The 21,871-nt window shown below is 45.7% G+C and overlaps 1 protein-coding gene across 1 annotated transcript; it reads right to left on the bottom strand.

The window, feature by feature from the left end:
* Positions 1-103: 103 nt before the first annotated feature.
* On the bottom strand, positions 104-21,640 carry LOC310696399 (tumor necrosis factor receptor superfamily member 1A-like). The gene is made up of 10 exons (XM_083481887.1): positions 21,333-21,640; positions 14,969-15,170; positions 11,509-11,637; positions 11,190-11,336; positions 9,537-9,621; positions 8,697-8,770; positions 7,109-7,231; positions 4,161-4,198; positions 3,912-4,038; positions 104-2,672 (listed from the first exon to the last, which is right to left on the bottom strand). Exons 1-10 carry the CDS (start codon positions 21,369-21,371, stop codon positions 2,404-2,406), a joined length of 1,233 nt encoding a protein of 410 aa, XP_083338013.1. The 5' UTR covers positions 21,372-21,640; the 3' UTR covers positions 104-2,403.
* Between the last annotated feature and the right edge of the window lie 231 nt (positions 21,641-21,871).

Below are 21,871 nucleotides of genomic sequence, written 5' to 3'. Positions count from 1 at the left end.
TGGAAAAGGTGTGATTTAAATGAAAGGGGATGCTGAGTAAAGGCATTTGTCTCTCTTTGCTCGTGGGCTTTTGTTGGGAAAATGAAAGGAAAAACAGCTTCTCTTTTGTTTTCAGGTTTTTATTTGTATTACAAATTTAGGCATTTATATCTATAGTGTAGAATGAACAAACGTGTTCAAGAAAATATAAAAGAAAGCGCATTTTGTCTGGCTGTATTTTGTCAGAGACTTGGTTGCTCAGTTATAAAAAGGGTCACACAAAGATACAACAAAAGTATATACAAAATACTTAACTGCATTACTTAACCCAAACGGCAAATATATACAGATAAAACTGCCATTCCCAGGACCTCCATACACACTGCCCAGGCGTCACACTCCATTGTCTCTCGAAACAGACAGACGCCAATCAACCAACAAATACTATTTATGCCGGAGCACCTCTACTGAATTTCTGATTGAAATATTTCCTCCTAACTTTCATTAACTTTACGCTGTCCAGGAGAGTGCAATTTTTGCCAACTGCCAGTGCAAATTTGTGCACATTTACTCAAAAGTAAATCCCACTATATTCATTGGAACTTATCCAAAGGTGCATAGGATTGCAGCCTAAAATTGTTTTCAGATTTAGAATCCATTGGTGGGTTGCACAAATGTCCCCACAATATTGGATTTTTAATTTTTTTTTAAAAGGAAGAGAGAAAGAATATGAGGGTGGGAAAGACAAGCAAAGATTTAGAGCAAGATTATGGCTACTTGTTTATGCTAATTCTATAAAGGCTGAGCCTTATGAGGAACGGTTGAAGGAGCTGGGTATGTTTAGCTTGGAAAAGAGGAGACTGAAAGGAGATATGATAGTCACACGTCACATGGAAGAGGGAACAAGCTTGTTTTCTCCTGCTCTGGAGGGCAGGACTCAAACCAATGGCTTAAAGTTGGAAGAAAGGAGATTCTGACGAAACCTCAGGAAAAACTTTCTGACAGAAGAGCAATTAGTCAGTGGAACAGTCTCCCTTGGGAGTTGTGGACTCTCCTTCCTTGGAGATTTTTAAGCAAAGCTTGGATGGCCATCTGTCCTGGATGCTTGAGCTGAGATCCCTGCATTGCAGGGGGTTGGACTAGATGACCCTCGGGGGTCCCTTCCAACTCTATGATTCTTTGATTCTAATATCTTTCTGCCAATTTACACGTGCTAAAATTGTCTGTTAGTGCTCCAAACGACAATTCCCAATGCTCCATACACAAAAGGAATCACAGTTAACCAAGATGTCTGTAGTGTACGCATCCCTGAAGAAGACCTCGTGGGAGGCAGAAAGAGAGATAGCACAAATATATGAAAATGGAGATATACATTTGTTTTTTTAAAAAAACCCCAACACACATTCAAACTGGTTGGGATTGAAAGAGTCCTGGATCAGAAAAGGCCGGGAGTATTCATTTAAGAGACATTCTCACAATCCTATAAATCCTATATTAAAAAAATATTATTTATACCCCGCCCACCTGGCTGGGCTTCCCCAGCCACTCTGGGCGGCTCCCAAGAGAATATTAAAAACCCGATAAAACATCAAACATTAAAAACTTCCCTAAACAGGGCTGCCTGCAGACGTCTTCTAAAAGTCAGGTAGTTGTTTATTTCCTTGACATCTGAAGGGAGGGTGTTCCACAGGGCAGGCGCACTATCAAGAAGGCCCCCTGCCTGGTTCCATGTAGCTTCACTTCTCGCAGTGAGGCCCTCGGCGCTGGACCTCCATGTCCAGGCTGAACGATGGGGGTGGAGACGCTCCTTCAGGTCTACTGGGCCGAGGCCATTTAGGGCTTTAAATGTCAGCACCAACACTTTGAACTGTGCTCAGAAACATACTTGATTAAGTCGCTTTTCAGTCTCTACAAAAAAGAATAATAAAGTAGATGACAAGCAAGTGAAGAGGCCAAAATCTAACTGGACTTGCACACACTTCTGCTTGTGCCATGCCTAGAAAGCATGGGTCCAAGTGGTTTGCCGTTTGCCCCGCTCCTTTCCAAGAAAACCCACTCTTTAAGAGATAGATAAGAACTGCGGAAAACCAGATTGCCATTTGCTCCAGTTACAAGCTGAAGAGCAGTTTCCGCTGGGTGAGGGAAGCAGTAGGACAAAAGGAAGAGTGGATAAGCCCTCTGAAAGGAGGGCCTAGACTTGGCAGGGATGGGAAGAAGAACCTGTTTCAGACGCATATTTCTCGATTGTTTATGAATGGAACACAGTGCGCTTACTCCATTGAAAAAAACATTTGTGCTGGAGGTAATAAACCTACAAGTTCTGTTTATGGCACAATGGCACATTCAAACACACAATCCACCATGATGTCACAAGTCATCAAGAGGGGATTGTGCTTGGTGTGAGTGAGTACTGATGCAGTACATCTAAGGCAGGTTGGACAGAACCTCCTGAATAGTCTCACTACAGCCACTCATCTCCATTTGGTTGAGAACATAACAAATGCGCTCTACAGTGGCCCCATGGCCTGCTTGCTGCCTCCATTGTCTCAGCATGACATATTGTGCTTCTCGAATGTGCCGATGCTCTGCATAAATCCTCTCTATGGAAATTTCATTCAGTCCCAGGCGCCGCACAAATTCATTCCACCGGGTCAGCGGTACTTGATCCACCACAGCGTACAAAACTTCAGGACCTAGGGGTAAAAGGAACAAAGGAGAAATCAAGTGATACTGTGAGAGTTATGCTCCGCGCACCTCCCAGTATTTGGTCTGTGTCAGGGTTTCCCAAACTTGGGCCTCCAGCTGTTTTTTGGAACTACAATTCCCATCGTCCCTGATCACTGGTCCTGCTAGCTAAGGATGATGGGAGTTGTAGTCCAAAAACACCCACGTTTAGGAAACCCTAGTGTAGTATAAATTGTCAGTAACAAAAATTATTTCCATTCTCCCTATTATTGAAAAACTGTTCTCTGAGACAGCCATGTTTCCTTAATAGCACATTGATTGTATTACCAACGTTTAATACAATGGTACCTTGGTTCTCAAACGCCTTGGTACTCAAACAACTTGGAACCCAAACACTGCAAACCCGGAAGTAAGTGTTCCGGTTTGTGAACCTTTTTCGGAAGCCGAACGTGCTCCGTTTTGAGAGTTACACTTCCTTTTTGAGTGCCATACTTCCATTTTGAGTGTTACGCTGAGGTCTGTCTTATTTATTTTGGGGTTTTTTGTTTTTGTGGCTCTTTTTGTTTGGTTTTTGTAACTGCGTGGAACCCAGTTCAGCTACTGATTGATTGACCGTGTGACTGCAATACATTGTTTATTGCTTTCATTTATGGATCCATGGTCTCGTTAGATAGTAAAATTCATGTTAAATTGCTGTTTGAGGAGTTGTTTTTAAAAGTCTGGAATGGATTAATCCGTTTTGCATTACTTTCCATGGGAAAGCGTGCCCTGGTTTTGGAACGCTTTGGTTTTGGAACAGACTTCTGGAACTGATTAAGTTTGAGAACCAAGGTACCACTGTAGTGAAACATGAGCAATCTGCAATGCCCCATGTAACCAGATAGCTGCACTTAAGAAAATAAGGGCTCTGATGGATCAGGCAAGGGTGCTTCTATTCCTGCATTCTGTTCTCAGAGTGGTCAACCAGAGGTTCATGGGAAGCCCACAAAAAGACTTAAGTACACCAGTGCTTTCCCCACAAGGTTCTCAGCACCTGGCATTCCGCTTTTCTGGATTTCTTTGTAACATTCAAATTCAGGATTTTAGCACCTTCTTGGGTTTTTGATGCAGCCAATAGTTCTCCCTCTCTTTCTCTCACACACAAACACACCCCTACACACCTTTATAGGAGCAATGCACACATAAGTCACATATTCTTCCCCCCGCCCGCTGCCCACGTTTTATTTCTGAAATTAAGATGCACTCACGATCCGAGATTTGTGTTTCTCCTGCCACTCTTACACAATCTGGGAGGTCAGCTGGTGTGGCTTTCAGTGGCAAAAGATTGTCTGCCTGGTTTTGTTCCAGAAATGTGCCTTTTCCTTTCTCTACCACCTAAGGAACAAGAGAAACATCAAGTATGCAGTTGGCTGAACTTAGAAAATCAGAAAGCTAGGCATAAACTGCAAACAATCCTGAGGTTTAGAGGAATTTTAGAAACCTTTGCAACAACTTACCTCTGGGGAAGGTTCACTTGTTGGCTGCAGATTTGAAGCTGAAAAAAACCCCAGAATAAATTATTTTACAGCCATCAAAAGAAAAAATTAGCTTTATTGTTATTGTCAAGCTAATAGACAGCTAGATGATTCTTTAGCAAACACAAATGGTGGCAGCTACTAGCTACTGGATGCATTTAACAGCCAGGGTTGTATTGAAGACCAGAGTTCTGCTGATATTCACTTCACTAAAGGACTTGGAGTACGCATAACTAGCCTACAGAGATACTGGAGGCATTGCAGCCTGTTGGGTCATATGCCAAACTTTTTTGGAATTTTGAAATGCTGCCATTGATATCCCTCTGATGGCTTCTCTTCCCCAGCTCGCCCCTCTTTGTTCTTCCATGGGGTCTGGGTAAATGTTGGATCTTCTTGATTTTGCATAATTTTACCTGGTGCCCCACCAAAAGCACATCAAATTAAAGCTTACTTGGGTAGCCTGCACAGTAAAGATGGCAGGTCCTGTGCTTGCCAGCACCACAAGAACACAGGGAACCAGGCAGAGGGCCATCTCAGTGGTGGCGCCCGCCCTGTGGAATGCCCTCCCATCAGATGTCACGGAAATAAACAACTATCTGACTTTTAGAAGACATCTGAAGGCAGCCCTGTTAGGGGAGTTTGATGGTTTATTGTGCTTTTAATTCTGTTGGGAGCCACCCAGAGTGGCTGGGAAAACCCAGCCAGATGGGCGGGGTATAAATAATAATAAAAAATTATTATTACTGATCCAAGGCACAGATTCTCATGGATCTTTTTTTACATAGCACGAAGACCACCCACAAACAGAAGTGGCCTATGATTTGATGGTAGTTTTAAAAACATTACGAGGTTCCAAATGTACTTTGGATTCATGCTTTTGTGCCATATCAGGGCTGGAGAGCACTCGATCTGTGATGTGATGGTGATGGAAGTGGGAGGGAAAGGAACCCATGGACAAATTTTACAATTTCAAGAAGATCTGTTTTACTGGCAATCACTTGTGATTTTTTTCTCTCTGACACTCCATTCTCTTTCTCTCCCAATTTCTGTGGCACCCTGCATTTCTTCTCTTGTCCCATCTCAACCCTCTTACTCTATTTTCCTCCATCCAGTCTACCAGATTGTTCCCCTTCCCTGCCTACTTTCTAGATACCGTATTTTTCGCCCTATAGGAAGCACTTTTCCCCCTCCAAAAAATGAAGAGGAAATGTGTGTGCATCCTATGGGGCGAATGCAGGCTTTCGCTGAAGCCTGGAAAGCGAGAGGAGTTGGTGCACACCGACCCCTCTCGCTCTCCAGGCTTGCGGACAGCAGCCTGCAGCCCGAAACCCGGGGAGCGCAGCGGGGCGCACCCCGGGCTTTGGGCAGCTCTCCGCAAGCCTTGGGAGCCCGGTGGGAGTTCCCGCCGGGCTCCCAAGGCTTCCGGATAGCAGCCTGTTCTGGGGGCTGGGGGAAGCTCGGGCTTCCCCAGCCCCAGCCCGGCAAGCTCCGGGAGCGATGGCGAGATTGCGCAACCTTGCCTTCGCTCCTGGACCCCCAGCCCCAAGGCTAAAAACGAAGCCAGGACAGCTAGCAGGATCCATCCCGCTCACTGTCATGGCTTCTTTGCTCTTTGGGGCTCGGGGGGGGGGGGAATATATATTTTTTCTTTATCCCCCCCCCCCCAAAATAAGTGCGCCCTATGGGCCGGTGCGCCCTATAGGGCGAAAAATACGGTACCTGCTCAGCTGTCAATCTGAGCCTTGAGAAGCACTTAGAACTGAATGAGAAAATGGGAAAGAACCTGTCTGTTGCCTGTCCGTATGTCTCTCAACTAATTTATCCACTACATGCATTTTTAAAGGAGAAACAGGAACCCGTCCTCATCATCTTATGAAATTATGAAAATTGCATCAATGAGCAGCAGGGGCTGCGGTGGATGACCCTTGCTCCAAAAAGCGTGGTCAAAATTTAAGGGTTCAGGAACTCAGACCAGACCAAATTTCATAATATGACTTTACTGAAAGAAAACTGTGTGAGAGAGAAACAGCAAATAATTGCAGAGATTAAAAATAGCTCAGAAGGGAAGAAAACAACAAACACTAACTTATCCAGCTAATTAACATAAATGCTTAAACTTAAATCTCAGTAGGAACAAGATGCTGTCAAAAGCCCAAATAGATGCCTGGCTGACTGGCGAGAACTCCCACCAACCCAGGTTTTATGGGAACTCTTCCACCCAATTACCCTGTGACACCGGCCTTGAAGCCTTAACAGGAGACAGCTGTATGTAAGCTCACTATTACTTAAATTCTAACCTATTTCCATGAATCAGTCTTAAAGGGGCGAGATCACCACAGGGGCCTAGAAGGTAGTTCTCAAAGGTGTCACTGTGTCCATGGCTGGCACAGCGGCGGCCACAGGTATAAGCTGTGTGGTTATGTGTGAACTGCCTGCTTAAAGGAGAAGCAGAGCTGCTTTGAAAAGCACCTTTGCAAAGGGAAAGTCCTTAAAGCAGCCCCCCTCTTCTCCTTTAAACACTAGAGCAAGCAGTTGGGCAGCTCTAGGGCACGGTGGAGTCATTCTGCTCACCATTCACTTAAAGAAGGGGAAGAGGCTGCTTCAAAAAGATTTTGCTATAAGACAGCGCACCACCACCCTGGCCATCCATCTGAGCCTCTGGGGGATCAAGCTTGAGCGCTGGGACTGTCTTAAAGCATCTGCAAGTTCCCCGCATACTCCCCACCCACCTGCTCTCTCCAATATTGAAGGATAAGGGGAGCAGTTGCCTCACAGAGTTTTTCGAAAGGGCTTTAAGGCAGCACGCCACCCTGCACACGCTGCTCCTGTTTGTGCTTCCTTAAAGCCCTTTGCAAGTCTCCCCTTGCTCAGCTTTGAAGCCACAGACTTTTCCTAATCTGGATCCTCCAACAGGCAAGTGATATACTCACCAAATGGACAGAAAGTGGAGCTGAACCTCTTCTGACAGGATCGTTTGCGAAGTATGTTCACCAACAGCAAAACACCGACAGTTACGATTAAAATGACTATTACAGTGAGGAGAAGTGCTTGGTCTGTAAGGAAAAATAAGCATAATACAGATGATAGGGTCTGGAAGGATAGGAAAACAGGTGCGAAGAGATGGATAGGATAGCTAGAGCACAGAGGCAAATGTGGCGTAGAGATCAATGATTGGAAAGTGAAGTCAATGTCAGGTATTAGAGAGCAGGAGTGGGGGACCTTTTTCAGCCTGAGGTCTGCATAATAATAATGATAATAATAATAATAATAATTTATTTATTTATACTCCGCCCATCTGGCTGGGTTTCCCCAGCCACTCTGGGTGGCTTCCAACAAAATATAAATAAAAAAGTAACATAAAACATTGAAAACTTCCCTAAACAGGGCTGCCTTCAGATGTCTTCTAAAAGTCAGATAGTTGTTTATTTCTTTGACATCTGATGGGAGGGCGTTCCACAGGGCGGGCATCATTACTGAGAAGACCCTCTGCCTGGTTCCCTGTATCCTCACTTCTGGCAGTGAGGGAACCGCTAGAAGGCCCTCGGAGCTGGACCTCAGTGTCCGGGCAGAACGATGGGGGTGGAGACGTTCTTTCAGATATACAGGGCTGAGGCCGTTTAGGGCTTTAAAGGTCAGCACCAGCACTTTGAATTGTGCTCGGAAACGTACAGGGAGTCAATGTAGGTCTTTCAGGACCGGTGTTATATGGTCTCGGCGGCCACTCCCAGTCACCAGTCTAGCTGCCGCATTCTGGATTAGTTGCAGTTTCCTGGTCACCTTCAAAGGTAGCCCCAGGTAGAGCGCATTGCAGTAGTCCAAGCGCAAGCATCTGGGGGGTCACATGCTAACAGTGGATGGCGCCAGAAGCGCAAATGGGTGGAGTAACAAATGTACATTTTACGTTTGTTCTGTCGGTTTCTTTCTAGAGACGCCCTCTCTATCCTCCATCCACGCAAGTAAATGATGTCAAAGTTGAAGGACACTCTCCAGTCATCAGGCGTGCCCTCTCCTAGGGGCCAAGCCCTTTGGGACCCCCCTCCCCATGTTCAAAGTGGGAGGAAGAGGCCAAGGGCGGAACCGAGTACTTCAGTGACTGGCTTCTTCTCCTTCTGCTGAATTGGAGGGGAAGGAATAAGGAAGCAAATCCCACAGGAGGAGGAGGAGCCGTGACCTTCTGCATTCAGTTCCACCCCAGCGATGGGCATAGCCAGGATTTTTGTTAGAGGGGGCAGAACTTTTGTTAAGCAGGGCAGAAGCGACATGGTTGGTCCGTTAGTTAAGTACTTGTATTGTTTTGCTTGATCTAGGGGAGGCAACTGCTACACCCAGGAGTCCGGCTCTTCCTGACATCGCACATCACATGACGTCACCCCCCACCCTTCTCCCCTGGTGCCTCTGCCAGCCATGCAAGAACAAGTGAGGTGTGAAGCAGGGCTGGTAAAAGTTGTTGCTGTGGATTGTTTCAAGGGCTAAAGAGAGACACCTGGAGTGTTGTCCAAGTATTATTCCAGAACTTACGTGGGTGATTTTCTGGCTTTATCACATTATCGAAAAAGTCGCAGTCCATCTTGCATTCTTCTTTCTCATTGCAGCTGAAATAGGAAAAAGTGGGTCTCAGTTGCACAGGAGACAAATACCACTTTACAATGGTACCTTGGTTCTCAAATGCCTTGGTACTCAAACAACTTGCAACCCAAAAGTAAGTGTTCCGGTTTGCGAACTTTTTTCGGTAGCCCAACGTGCTTCACTTTGAGTGTTACGCTTCTGATTTGAGTGCCACACTTCTGTTTCGAGTGCTGCGCTTCCGATTTGAGTGTTACACTGGGGTCTGTCTGTTTTTGCTATTTATTTTGCATTTTTGTGGCTCTTTTTTTTGCGACTGTGTGGAACCCAGTTCGGCTACTGATTGATTGTGTGACTGCAGTACATCGTTTATTGCTTTCATTTATGGATCCATGCTTTCGTTAGTAAAATTCATGTTAATTGGCTGTTTTAGGCGTTGTTTTTAAAAGTCTGGAACAGATTAATCCATTTTGCATTGCTTTCCATGGGAAAGCGCACCTTGGTTTTGGAACACTTTGGTTTTGAAACGGACTTCTGGAACGGATTAAGTTTGAGAACCAAAGTACCACTGTGTAGCACTAAAGTTCCTCCTATTTCATTGCCCCCTTGACACTCTACTTGGAGAACGGAGAGTTCTGGGGAGGTCAGGATCTTGCTTACTATTCTGTGACATTTCAGTTGGTCTATTAAAGGTGTGGCCTTATACAGACTTTGGATTTTTTTGTTTTTTCCTTATGGGCCAGCACGGCTGCCTTTACTTTCTGTGTGTAAGACAGATAACAAGATTTTCCCCACCTGCTGCATGGGTAGCACTTGTTTTCATCTTTTTGGAGAAAGTATCCAGAGCGACACTCACATATTGTATCCCTGAATTTGGTACCTAGAAAGAAAAGGTAAGTGAGAGAAGGAGATATTTTATTTCAGTGATTTGGATCTCACTCAAACACACTAGCACCTAAGCAGTGTTTATTATCTGGGGACAAGTTAGATGTGATGCAGAAGTTCCACATTCAGGATCACTTGTGGCTTTTAAGGCAATTCAACAACAGCAGTAGGGTGCCAGAATCTGATCAACATTTCCCATATGCAGTGGTTTCCCCACTGATAACTGTGGGGCCAATTTACAGGTGGAGACGTAACAGGTTCTCAGACAATACCTGCCTATTTTTCCTCATGGGGCAAACAGTAGCTTCAGAGATGGGATTTTAATCAAGAAAACAGCTCTGGATGGGAAGAATCAGAGGGCATGAGAAGGAGCCAGCATCTTTTCCCAGCACTATGCTCCTGATCTGAATCAGGACCAGTGTTGCTGTTACATTAGGAAGAAATTGCAGGAGGTCCTGATCACAGATCTCCTGTGTCAACACATTTAACTGTGCCCTCTGCAGGGCGAAAAGAGAACGGGTGAATTAACAAAGAATCTGTTCACAATTTAATTTCACAATTACAGTATTGGCCCAAATATAAGCCACACCCGCCAATAAGCCGCAGCTTTAAAATTCAAGGGTGGGGAAGGGGGGGGGAAACCAATACCTGAATATAAACCACTCCCTTAAAATTGGGATACAGGCTGAAAATCGCTGCTGTTAGTAGAATTATAACTCCGAGCCAATTTAAGCCTTTGATTAAAGCCCGCAAAAGTTACTGTACAATTGCTAAAATCGCAAATAACAATTCAATTGCTATAATCCCACAGTCACTCACACCCATAAATGGCAAATGAACAGTCTCGAGCTTGCAAATTGGCAATAAAGCATTGTTTTTGTTCCGTTTTACCGTATGTTTGTTTCAGGAGCGATATCATAAAAGCCAGTTATTGTAATGTCACAAATTTAAGCTGCACTTTAACTTTTCACGGTCATAATTTTGGGGGAAAGGATGGCTTATATTTGGGCCAATACAGTAAACGCAGCAGGGGAGCTCAAAATTCTAGGCCAGGGGTAGATGAAGTGGTGCTCTCCAAGCTAGGAATAGGTACATCCTGCAGTCAGAATAAGTGCAGAAGGATAATTTGATGTGCTTGCAGGTGTATGCTGAGGTTAAGAACAAGGACAAAGCATGTTTAAGAGAACATTCTCTGCTTAAGAAGCATCTTCAGAAAGTTAACAGGTGAAATTTTAAGGACTGTGTACAGAGCACTATATAAATGCATCACCATCACCAGCATTCAAATTTAATACTGCTTTAAGGGTGCTGGGCTTAAGGACATATCACATTAAAAGAAATACATAAAGCGGGAGAAGAGAGGGAGGGGTAAAAATAAGGAAAACCAGTATTATAGGACAAGGAGAGTTGAAGGAATTCAAGTTTGCCAGCACACACAGCTTGCACCAAAGACAGATGCACAGCTTTGCTGCAGGGGCGAGAGTCTCTGTTCCTAGTATGAATAAATGAATTTATTCATGAAGTCATTTTTTTAAGACATTGATTCTGTCCTACTGCACTCACAAGCCAGCTTGATTCTTCCATTGAGACAAGCACTGCAATTCTTGCACATGAATTCATCACTGTGGCTACTTTGATATTGATCACTGCCGCAACCGCAAACTGTGTCGTGCTCACTGGTACATTTGGATATCTCTATTTGTCCAAAGGCTAAGCAGAAAGAGAGGAAGCGTTGGTTAATTCTATGTGGGCCATTGATGCTCAAGAAACAAGTAAACTGAAGTCAATACACATATTCAACATTCCCAACGCAGGGGCCTTTCACTGCCACTTTTTTATTTTTATTATTTAAATTTTGAACCCACACAGAGAAAGGACTTACTTGGCCGGCAGCGTCGGCACCCGCGACACTGCTCAGAGCTATTATCTCCATCAATGAAGGAACCCTCAGAGCAGACTGAGCACTTGGTTGCCTTTTCAGGGTCTAAGCAGTGTTGGGCAACGAAAGTTCCTGCAAAAGAATTATCCAAGAGGAAGCAGGAAAAAGTCATTCAGTGAGAAAAGGAATGCAAGGCTGAGCAGAGAATGAAAGTTTCAGTAGCTCAATGGTACAACAGCATGTGATTTATATACAAAATGTCCCAGGTTCAATCCAGCCCTACTTTTTATCACTCACTCCCCAACCCAGTCCTACAGGTGGCTTAGGCTGCTGTCTAAAACCACTGCTTGGAGTTGCAGCTTGTATTTTAACCAACATTACACCCCAAGAGGTGAAGCTGAGGCTCCAAGGCTTTGGCCACCTCATGAGAAGAGAAGACTCCCTGGAGAAGTCCCTGATGTTGGGAAAGATGGAGGGCACAAGGAGAAGGGGACGACAGAGGACAAGGTGGTGGGACAGTGTTCTCAAAGCTACCAGCATGAGTTTGACCAAACTGCGGGAGGCAGTGGAAGACAGGAGGGCCTGGCGTGCTCTGGTCCAGGAGGTCACGAAGAGTCGGACACGACTAAATGACTAAACAACAACAACAACACCACACTCCAAGAGAGTCTTGCTTCTCCCACAGCTGTAGCCTGGGATTCAAACTCAGAAGTATGTCCCACTGACTTCAGTAGGAATACGGTCTTAATTTTTGGCGTGCCACCTTCAATCTCTGCAGCGGTGCGAGATTGCAGGGAGTTCCAGGCATGCTTTACCCAGGGAAATGCTTTGTAAATGAGGTACAGCAGAGACTGGGATGTCCTTATGATATAAAGGTAAAGACCCCTGGAAGGTTAAGTCTAATCCAAGGTGACTTTCCAGGTCACGTGGTCAGCATGACCAAACCGCTTCTGGTGCAAGGAACACCATGACGTAAGCCAGAGCGCACAGAAATGCCATTTACCCTCCCTCCACAGTGGTACCTATTTATCTACTTGCACTGGCGTGCTTTTGAACTGCTACCTTGGCAGGAGTTGGGACAGAGGAACGGGAACTCACTCCGTCATGGGGATTCAAACCGCCAACCTTCCGATGGGCAAGCCCAGGAGGCTCAGTGGTTTAGACCACAGTGCCACCCGCGCCACATATATACCAGTAGAGCTTGCAATAGAGAGGCTCCCAGCATTACACTCCAAGAGAATCTTGAATCTCCCTGCAGCCTGGGATTCAAACTGACACCAGCCATGGCTCTGCCTGTCTGCAGCTTGCAGACTTTTTTCAGACGGGAATCTCTTATCCCTAAATAACATCACCACAACTGCAATCCTAAACTCTAGTCTGCTTGGACTCTGCTAAGTATCTCAGAGCTGAGCCCCCTCTCATTTTCAGTCCCCTCTTTCTGCCGTTTCTAATGGCCCATTACCTTCCCTTTGCCTTTGGTTAAGGACTGATCTCCCAGGCCATTTCCTGAATGCAGAAAGCTGGTTGGCCTGCATTTTAACACTTGGCTAAATCCTGTGTCTGGCAGCCTTTTTAACACTCCAAGAATTGATTAAATTCTAACACCTATCAGACCCAGGAATTGTGGGGAATCTGGGATCCACAAACCCTGGCAACCACTACTCTTAAGAACCTTCTTCTAACAGCAAGAGCTGTTAGACAGTGGAACGGACTCCCTTGGGATAGACTCTCCATCCTTGGAGGTTTTTAAGCAGAGGTTGGATGGCCATCCGTCATGGAGGCTTTAGCTCAGATTCCTGCATTGCAGAGGGTTGGACTACAGGGATCAGCAAACGTTTCCATCAGGGGGCCGGTCCACTGTCCCTCAGGGCTTGTGGGGGGCCGGACTATATTTTTTGGGGGGGAAATGGAACGAATTCCTATGCCCCACATATAACCCAGAGATGCATTTTAAATAAAAGCACACATTTTACTTGTGTAAAAACACGCTGATTCCTGGACCATTTGCGGGCTGGATTTAGAAGGCGATTGGGCCGGATCCAGCCCCCGAGCCTTAGTTTGCCTACCCATGGACTAGATGACCCCTGGCTCCCATCCAGCTCTACAGTTCTATGATTCTACAATTCTTTTTGGATTTACATTGATGCTAAGGATCCCTGCCTCCTCTGCTCTGAGAGAGGATAAGAAAGAAAGCTACCATTTTCTTCCTACCCTTATGCAGAAACGAAGGAAATGAACAATTTCCACTGCCTCTCCCCCTGCAGCTTTTCTGTTCCCAAAACAATTCCATCCTCCCCCACAGCCCGGAAGCCAAAGCAATCCACAGTACAGCTTCATTCCAGCATTACTTCTCGGTCTGTCCTCTCTCTGCCACAGCCTTCACAGTTAGCTACCGAGTATTCATAATACTTTCTCAATGAAACTAAATTTTGGGAAATCTCTTGATTTCATGTCTGTTGTTTCTAGAACACCTTGCAAAGTTGCTTTACAGTCTTGACAGAAGTTACTCATACTGCGCTCTGCAATTTGGAAAACATTCTACTTTCTAGCCAGCTGTACAACAGTTTGCCCTCCAGAAGAATAAACTGAGGGACACAAGGAGAAACTGTTCCCCTTGCAGATTTGAGCTCAATCACTCACGGTTATCTGTGTTCTGAAAACATATACAATGAACACAGGGAAGTAGTTTGCAGGTGTGAAAAGAGGTATGTGTGCCAAGCAGGTGTGGTAAAAGGACAGCTAGCCATTTGTATTGAAATATTTGAATAAATCATGCAAATTAGTAATGCATTCACCCGTTCGCTGAGCGGCTAAAGGAGGAAGAATTGCAACTAATGTCCAAGTATCAGTTCCTCCTTTACTCCTGCATCAGTCTGAGGTCTAAAAGTTATTGGAGCAAGCTTTGGTTACTGATATCAAAATATAGCCAACAGTTGCTGAGTAGGATGGATTTAAGGGAATGCTACAGTGGGGTAAGCACCACCACTACCTTTTACCTTGGTAAGAGCATAGGTCGGACATTTCCTTTGTCTGAATTTCAAATAGCCAGGGACTCCCCCAACCCTGGCCCCATCAGCAATCCACATGTCCAATGGAAAGCACAAACCAAGACTAATTGTATGTGGAATCTCAGCTTTATCTAGTTTTTAGGTTAGATTTATCTAGTTTTCTGGTGAGATAGGATAAAAGGGCACAACTTGCCAAAAAAAAGGCTATCTTCCTTCTGTCTCCCCTAGCAGTTCCCAACCAGCTGCAAGAACTCACTCGTTACAAGTGTATACCATACTTTGATATACTCCAGTGAAGCTATTGCTTTTCATTGCTATGCAATTATATTTGAGTTGAAGTGGGGGGAAATAAAAAAGTGTATTTTTCAAAAACGGGATTCTTGACTGAATCAGGGGTACACAAAAATAGGAAATCACAACTCATTGTTATTATTCTGTTTTACACTCTGTCATACCTTTGTGGCATCTAAGGCAGCAGTGGGTTTTATTTGGGTGAAGATAGTGTCCTATTTTGCAATCCACCTCCCTCTTTTGTTTACTGCTGGAGTGCAGGAAGGCATCCTTGTCCACAACTGCTGCAGGGATAGGTTTCGTAACAGGGTTCAGGGTTACCCGCAATGATCCCCCACTTTCTGTCCGAATGAGGTTCAAGTTGACCTGCAAAGAAAAAGAATAAATAAGCAAACTGCTTTCCATTTTTAAAAAAGGCTCAACTTCAGCCTTCACGAAATACCGTACTTTTCTGTGTATAAGACGAGGGGTTTTTTAAATTAAAAAATAAGGTAAAAAAATTGGGGTCATCTTATACACAGATAGTGCATAGCAGGGATGTGTGATTGGCAGCTGCTGCAGGCCAGAGATTGTCTGTGGCTATTGGGTGTGTTATTGGTGGCTGCAGCAAGGGCTGGTGTTGATTGGCTGCTGCTGCGTCAATTGGGCGGGCGATTGGCGTCTTCTGCTGACGAGGGGACAGAAGATAAGCAGCTATTGAAATGTGTGCGAGTGGCAGCGCAGGTGAGCGATTTTTGCCAGTCCCCCCCCCCAAAAAAAGCTCAACAACTCTGGGCAATCTTCCCCCATTTTCTTAATCTGGAATCCCCAAAAATAGGGGGCGTCTTATACATGGGTGCAAGTTATACACAGAAAAATACGGTATTATTTAACATATTGCAGTGCTGTAGCTATTGGGGGGGGCAAATGGTTTTTTTGCCACGAGTGAAGCCCCTAGAGGGGCACCACTAAGGCTCCCAGCCTGTGTGTGTGTGTGTGTGTGTGTGTGTGTGTGTGTGTGTGTGTAAATGCGCATGCGGTGTGTGTGCCAAACTGAGTCTTTGACCCGGGGTGAAATAAAACCTAGTTTCACCTCTGCATAATGGATTGTAAAGTACAATATCTCTCTCAGGTGATTAGGAAAACATTATTCAGATTGGTAATGGCTGTTCCATGTGACAGGTGCAACCTCAACTAAACATTAGAGCAAGGGCGAGGAATATAATGCAGATTGGTCACAATGCTAATTGTTGCTTGGATTCTGAATCCAAGGAACAGAAACGTAAGGATTCTTCCGTAGTTAGTAACATTGCCAACAATTAGCACTTTGAGCTGTCCCATTTATATACTATTTTTAATACATCCTGAATACAGACATTTGCTGATCGGTCCATGAACAAAATATAGATGCATCAGGGTGGATAAAAATCAATGTTTTTTTAAAAGAATATGTTTTGTTTGTATTATATTATTGATGTGTTTGCTGCCAGGGCTCCTATGGGAAGAAGAAGAAGAAGAAGAAGAAGAAGAAGAAGAAGAAGAAGAAGAAGAAGACCTGAGAAGCTGCAAGAAGTGTGCCAGCTCCCTCCTACCCAGCTCTGATTGGGAAGTAGATCAGATTGAGAAATCAAGTGCTTTGCCTGCTTCAGAAAGTGGTCTCTAAAAAAGCAGGGAGAGGAACCTTTTATCTCACAACCTTAGTGAGATAACACAACCACAGTGTTAAGATCAGAGATACAGCTTGCCTGTTCTTTAACACTAAAAGGCAGTCTTTCCACCCACACCCCAATACAAAGAATGATCTGCATGGAGGTTACTTAGGGGGTCCCCACCCTCATTTAATAGTTCGTAGCAAACCCCAACTACTGTAATTTGATGCCACCAGCACATGATATTCGTTTTCCAGGAAGACAGCAGGTCCATTTACCTCCCAGATTCCCTCAATGTGTAAATGACCACTATGAGATGTTGTTACTACGGCCAATGAGCAGTCAAGATGTAGGGAGCAGCTGGGTGTGAAACAGGAACAATGCAGTGGTACCTCGGGTTAAGAACTTAATTCGTTCCGGAGGTCTGTTCTTAACCTGAAACTGTTCTTAACCTGAAGCACCACTTTAGCCAATGGAGCCTCCTGCTGCCGCTGCACCACCGGAGCACGATTTCTGTTCTCATCCTGAAGCAAAGTTCTTAATCCGAGGTAATATTTCTGGGTTAGCAGAGTCTGTAACCTGAAGCATCTGTAACCCGAGGTACCACTGTATTCTGGCTATTCTCTGCGTTGTAAGAAACAGGGTCTGAAGAGTAGCAATACCACTCAGCACTATGCTGTCTATTATCATTGTTATGACTACTGCTATTATTACTATTGTTGTTATTTATTAATGCATACTGTCCTTCCTCTGAAGATCACAGGGCAGTTCACAACATTAAAATTGCAAAATGAAAACACAAAATACATAATAAAAGTAAAACCAAAATGAACCAATAACCTCCCTTCCACAAACTCATTGAAAAGGATATACATATTGTTAATCAGTCAAAGGCGTCGTTGAAGAGAAACGTTTTCACCAGGTGCCTAAAGCTATGTAACAAAAGCACCTGGAGAGAGCATGCCACAAACATGGAGCCACCGCAGAAAAGGCCTGTTCTCACTTTGTCACCCTCTGGATCTCTCACGGAGGTGGCACGCGAAGAAACTAACCACAACAATTCAAATTCTGAAGCAACTGTAAGGCTTCTCAAACACTTAGTTCCCCTAATTTTAACCCTATTTTGTAAACTGCATTAAGCGTTCTGATGCAACCATGATGCCAGGTTTCGGTTAGTGCTGGGTTTAAAAACAAAACAAAACAAGAATGTCCTAAAACAGCAGTAGATAAATGAAAATTCCAGGAGATATACCAAGGCTATTATGTGAGGCACTTGGAAATGCTCCCAGGGCTCTGTAGCAGTGGACCCCATGTGAATTATTGACCTGATCCTGACATAACCTACACTCCCTGGGTCTGGAACAAGTTTTCCTAAGACTATTCTGTAATAATGGAAATCGTATTCTGACCTTTTTATATCCAGGAATTGATCAGTTCTTAAACTTCTGTCTGCTGTTGAATCAATGGAGTTCACTTCCTAATCAGAGTTACATGTCATGCCTCAATATGAGTTTGTTTCTGAAGTATTGGTATTAGATTATTATATCACTATTTTACTTCGGCCGGAAATAGAGCTTTCCATTACCAAGTTTCAAAGCAATAGATCCTGGCCTTGTGTCAAAAATATTTCATTTACTACATTTCTAAACCAGCTGTGCAATCAAGTTCTCTCGGCTGGTGCCAGCCCTGAGCTGTCATAATTGGAGGAGGAGAAAAGTGCAAAGTTAGGGGAAGGAAAGAAACAGCATGCCTAGCAGCCAGTGTTAGAAACTGAGATATGAAAGCTAGGAGCTAAATGGCACCTTAAGCCTAGGTTACGGGCGCAACAACAGAATCTCTGGGTGCGCTTTTCTTATAACAAGAATACAAAGCTGAAAATGAATGAACTGCGGCTAAAATATGTTCATTTTTCACATGGTTTAGTCCAGTGGTTCCCAATCTTTGGGGGGCATGCCCCACCTAAGCATCTCTAAAACCCTGATGCTCTCCCCTGTGATATATAATTCATATTACACTCATGCCTTGGAAGTCAAACAGAATCCTTTCCAGAAGTCCGTTCGAATTCCAAAACGTTCAGAAACCAAAATGCAGCTTCCGATTGGCTGCAGGAGCTTCCAATCGGAAGCCATGGAAGCCGCACCCGACATTTGGCTTCTGAAAATCATTCAAAAACCGGAACACTCACTTCCGGGAACCGATTTGGTACGACCATATACAAAATGCGAACTCTTATTCACGTGGAGGAAGCCTAAAAGGCCACTAACTTGGTCTAACTCAATTAAAAGACGCCTGCTTCTTGGGAGAAAAGCAATGACAAACCTAGACAGCATCTTAAAAAGCAGAGACATCACCTTGCCAACAAAGGTCCATATAGTTAAAGCTCTGGTTTTCCCAGTAGTGATGTAGGGAAGTGAGAGCTGGACCATCAAGAAGTCTGAGCACCAAAGAATGGATGCTTTTGAATTCTGGTGCTGGAGGAGACTCTTGAGAGTCCCATGGACTGCAAGAAGATCAAACCTCTCCATTCTTAAGGAAATCAGCCCTGAGTGCTCACTGGAAGGACAGATCCTGAAGCTGAGGCTCCAATACTTTGGCCACCTCATGAGAAGAGAAGACTCCCTGGAAAAGACCCTGATGTTGGGAAAGATGGAGGGCACAAGGAGATGGGGAAGAGAGAGGACAAGATGGTGGGACTGTTCTCGAAGCTACCAGCATGAGTTTGACCAAACTGCGGGAGGCAGTGGAAGACAGGAGTGCCTGGCATGCTCTGGTCCAGGGGGTCACAAAGAGGCGGACACGACTAAACAACTAAACAACAACAACTCATTCTCAAATTGCCTCCCTTAAAAATCAAATGGCCCCCTTCTGGGGCATCTGACCCACATTGGGAACCCTGGGTTTAGTCCTTCCCCCTTAATATTCTTAAGAGGGTCTCTTCCCCAGTCTTGAGATAGTAGCTGGAAGTGGGTAGGCAGAAAAAGCTCCTCTTTTCCTTCCACTCTGCAGTTTTAATCCGAAATCCTGTGCCCAGAGCTCGGAAACTGGGTGTTTGAATGAGACTCCCTGTCACAAAATGCGCCGGGAAGAAGGGGAGTTTCGAAGGCTGCCAGGAGCTGCTCGCTAAGCAATTCCGTGGGGCTACCTTTGAAGGTGACCCGGAAACTGCAACTAATCCAGAATGCGGCAGCTAGACTGGTGACAGGGGGCAGCTGCCAAGACCACATAACACCAGTCTTGAAAGACCTACATTGGCTCCCAGTACGTTTCCGAGCACAATTCAAAGTGTTGGTGCTGACCTTTAAAGCCCTAAACGGCCTCGGTCCAGTATACCTGAAGGAGCATCTCCACCCCCATCATTCTGCCCGGACCAGTGGCGTAGTGTGGGTTGTCAGCACCCAGAGCAAGGCAAGTAATTTGTGCCCCCTATCCCGTGGATTTGCGCCCCCAAACCCGTGGATTTGCACCCAACCCGTGGATTTGCGCCCCCTAACCCGTGGATTTGCGCACCCTAACCCTAACCCCCAGATGTTGCGCCTGGTGCGGCCGGCCCCCCCTGCACCCCCCACGCTATGCCACTGGCCCGGACACTGAGATCCAGCTCCGAGGGCCTTCTGGCGGTTCCCTCCCTGCGAGAAGCCAAGTTACAGGGAACCAGGCAGGGGGCCTTCTCAGTGGTGGCACCTGCCCTGTGGAACACCCTCCCACCAGATGTCAAAGGGAAAAATAACTACCAAACTTTTAGAAGACATCTGAAGGCAGCCCTGTTTAGGGAAGCTTTTAGAATCATAGAATCCTAGAGTTGGAAGAGACCACAAGGGCCATCGAGTCCAACCCCCTGCCAAGCAGGAAACACCATCAGAGCACTCCTGACATATGGTTGTCAAGCCTCTGCTTAAAGACCTCCAAAGGAGGAGACTCCACCACACTCCTTGGCAGCAAATTCCACTGTCGAACAGCTCTTACTGTCAGGAAGTTCTTCCTAATGTTTAGGTGGAATCTTCTTTCTTGTAGTTTGGATCCATTGCTCCGTGTCCGCTTCTCTGGAGCAGCAGAAAACAACCTTTCTCCCTCCTCTATATGACATCCTTTTATATATTTGAACATGGCTATCATATCACCCCTTAACCTCCTCTTCTCCAGGCTAAACATGCCCAGCTCCCTTAGCCGTTCCTCATAAGGCATCGTTTCCAGGCCTTTGACCATTTTGGTTGCCCTCCTCTGGACACGTTCCAGTTTGTCAGTGTCCTTCTTGAACTGTGGTGCCCAGAACTGGACACAGTACTCCAGGTGAGGTCTGACCAGAGCAGAATACAGTGGCACTATTACTTCCCTTGATCTAGATGCTATACTCCTATTGATGCAGCCCAGAATTGCATTGGCTTTTTTAGCTGCCGCGTCACACTGTTGGCTCATGTCAAGTTTGTGGTCAACCAAGACTTTTAATGTTTAACAGACCACTGTATTTTAATACTTTGTTGGAAGCCGCCCAGAGCGGCTGAGAAAACCCAGCCAGATGGTCGGGGTATAAATAATATATTCTTATTCTTATTCTTCTTCCGTGTGGGGCAAAGCAAGGAAGCAAAACAAAGCCAACCTCCTCCATGCACTAGATGGAGAGGCCGCACCCTGCAAATGGGGCCGAGGGCTGAAGAGGTTTTTCAGGAAGCGAAGAGACTCCTGAACCTCCAGAGGAGAAGCAATGGAGGGAGTCAGAAAGCTCCCCTTTCCAGCAAAAAGATGAGGCTGCCTTTGCCTCAGGGACACAACTCCCCGTAACTTCTTAGCTGCGAGGCTTCCTCGCTTAGGTCAGGGCCAGGAATTCAGCGCTTCCGCTGCCTTTTCCTCTCACACGAAAACCACGGACTTTCCTGACCCCTTTCCCCCCGAGTCCCTCACTTACCACGGCCACGAAGACTGGGAAGAGCCCCAGCGGGGCCATGGCCTCGGGCCCCGCTCAAAGCATCTGCGGACAAGGCCGGCTCCGTCTCCTCCGACCAGGCCTCTCTCTCGCGGGCCGAGAGAGAGAGAGCGAAACCCGCTTGCCTGGTAATCCAAGTTCCCCAAAACGCAGGAAGGCCGGAGCTGGCGAGGGAAAGGGAGGAGACTGCGATTCCCACCCACAGGCCGCGCGTCGCCTTCCCGGCTCCATGAGTCACGCCAGCCAGGCGCTTCTTAACCCGAAAAAGGGCGCAGGAGCCGCCGGGAAAGGCGGAGGACGAAGTTCCTGAGGCGGCTTTTGCTCCCCGGGTCCAGTTTTGCTTCCCTCACAAAAGGGATAAACCCAGTGCCCTTTTTCCCTGAGGGGACGCAGGAATACGCAAACCTCTCAACATTTTGTGGATCTAGGTTTGGCCTCATTGAGGGGCAGGATTTCAATAGGAGCAGGAAAGTGAGAGGACCCCCAAACATTTATTTAAGGAAAAAAAGCACTGGATAAAT

The sequence above is a fragment of the Podarcis liolepis genome, assembly GCF_965112155.1.
Source record: "Podarcis liolepis genome assembly, chromosome: 17".
NCBI classification, from domain to species: Eukaryota; Metazoa; Chordata; class Lepidosauria; order Squamata; family Lacertidae; genus Podarcis; species Podarcis liolepis.
The sequence above is the reverse complement of the archived record's forward strand: the minus strand, read 5'-3'. Positions and strand labels throughout refer to the sequence as shown.

Coding starts and splice junctions, on each gene's coding strand:
- LOC310696399 (XM_083481887.1), bottom strand. CDS start 21,371: ATGGCCCCGCTGGGGCTCTTCCCAGTCTTCGTGGCCGTG. Junction 11,638..14,968: donor CTGCCTTAGATGCCACAAAG/GTATGACAGAGT, acceptor ATTCTTTTGCAG/GAACTTTCGTTGCCCAACAC. Junction 7,232..8,696: donor AAAGCCAGAAAATCACCCAC/GTAAGTTCTGGA, acceptor TTTTCCTTACAG/ACCAAGCACTTCTCCTCACT.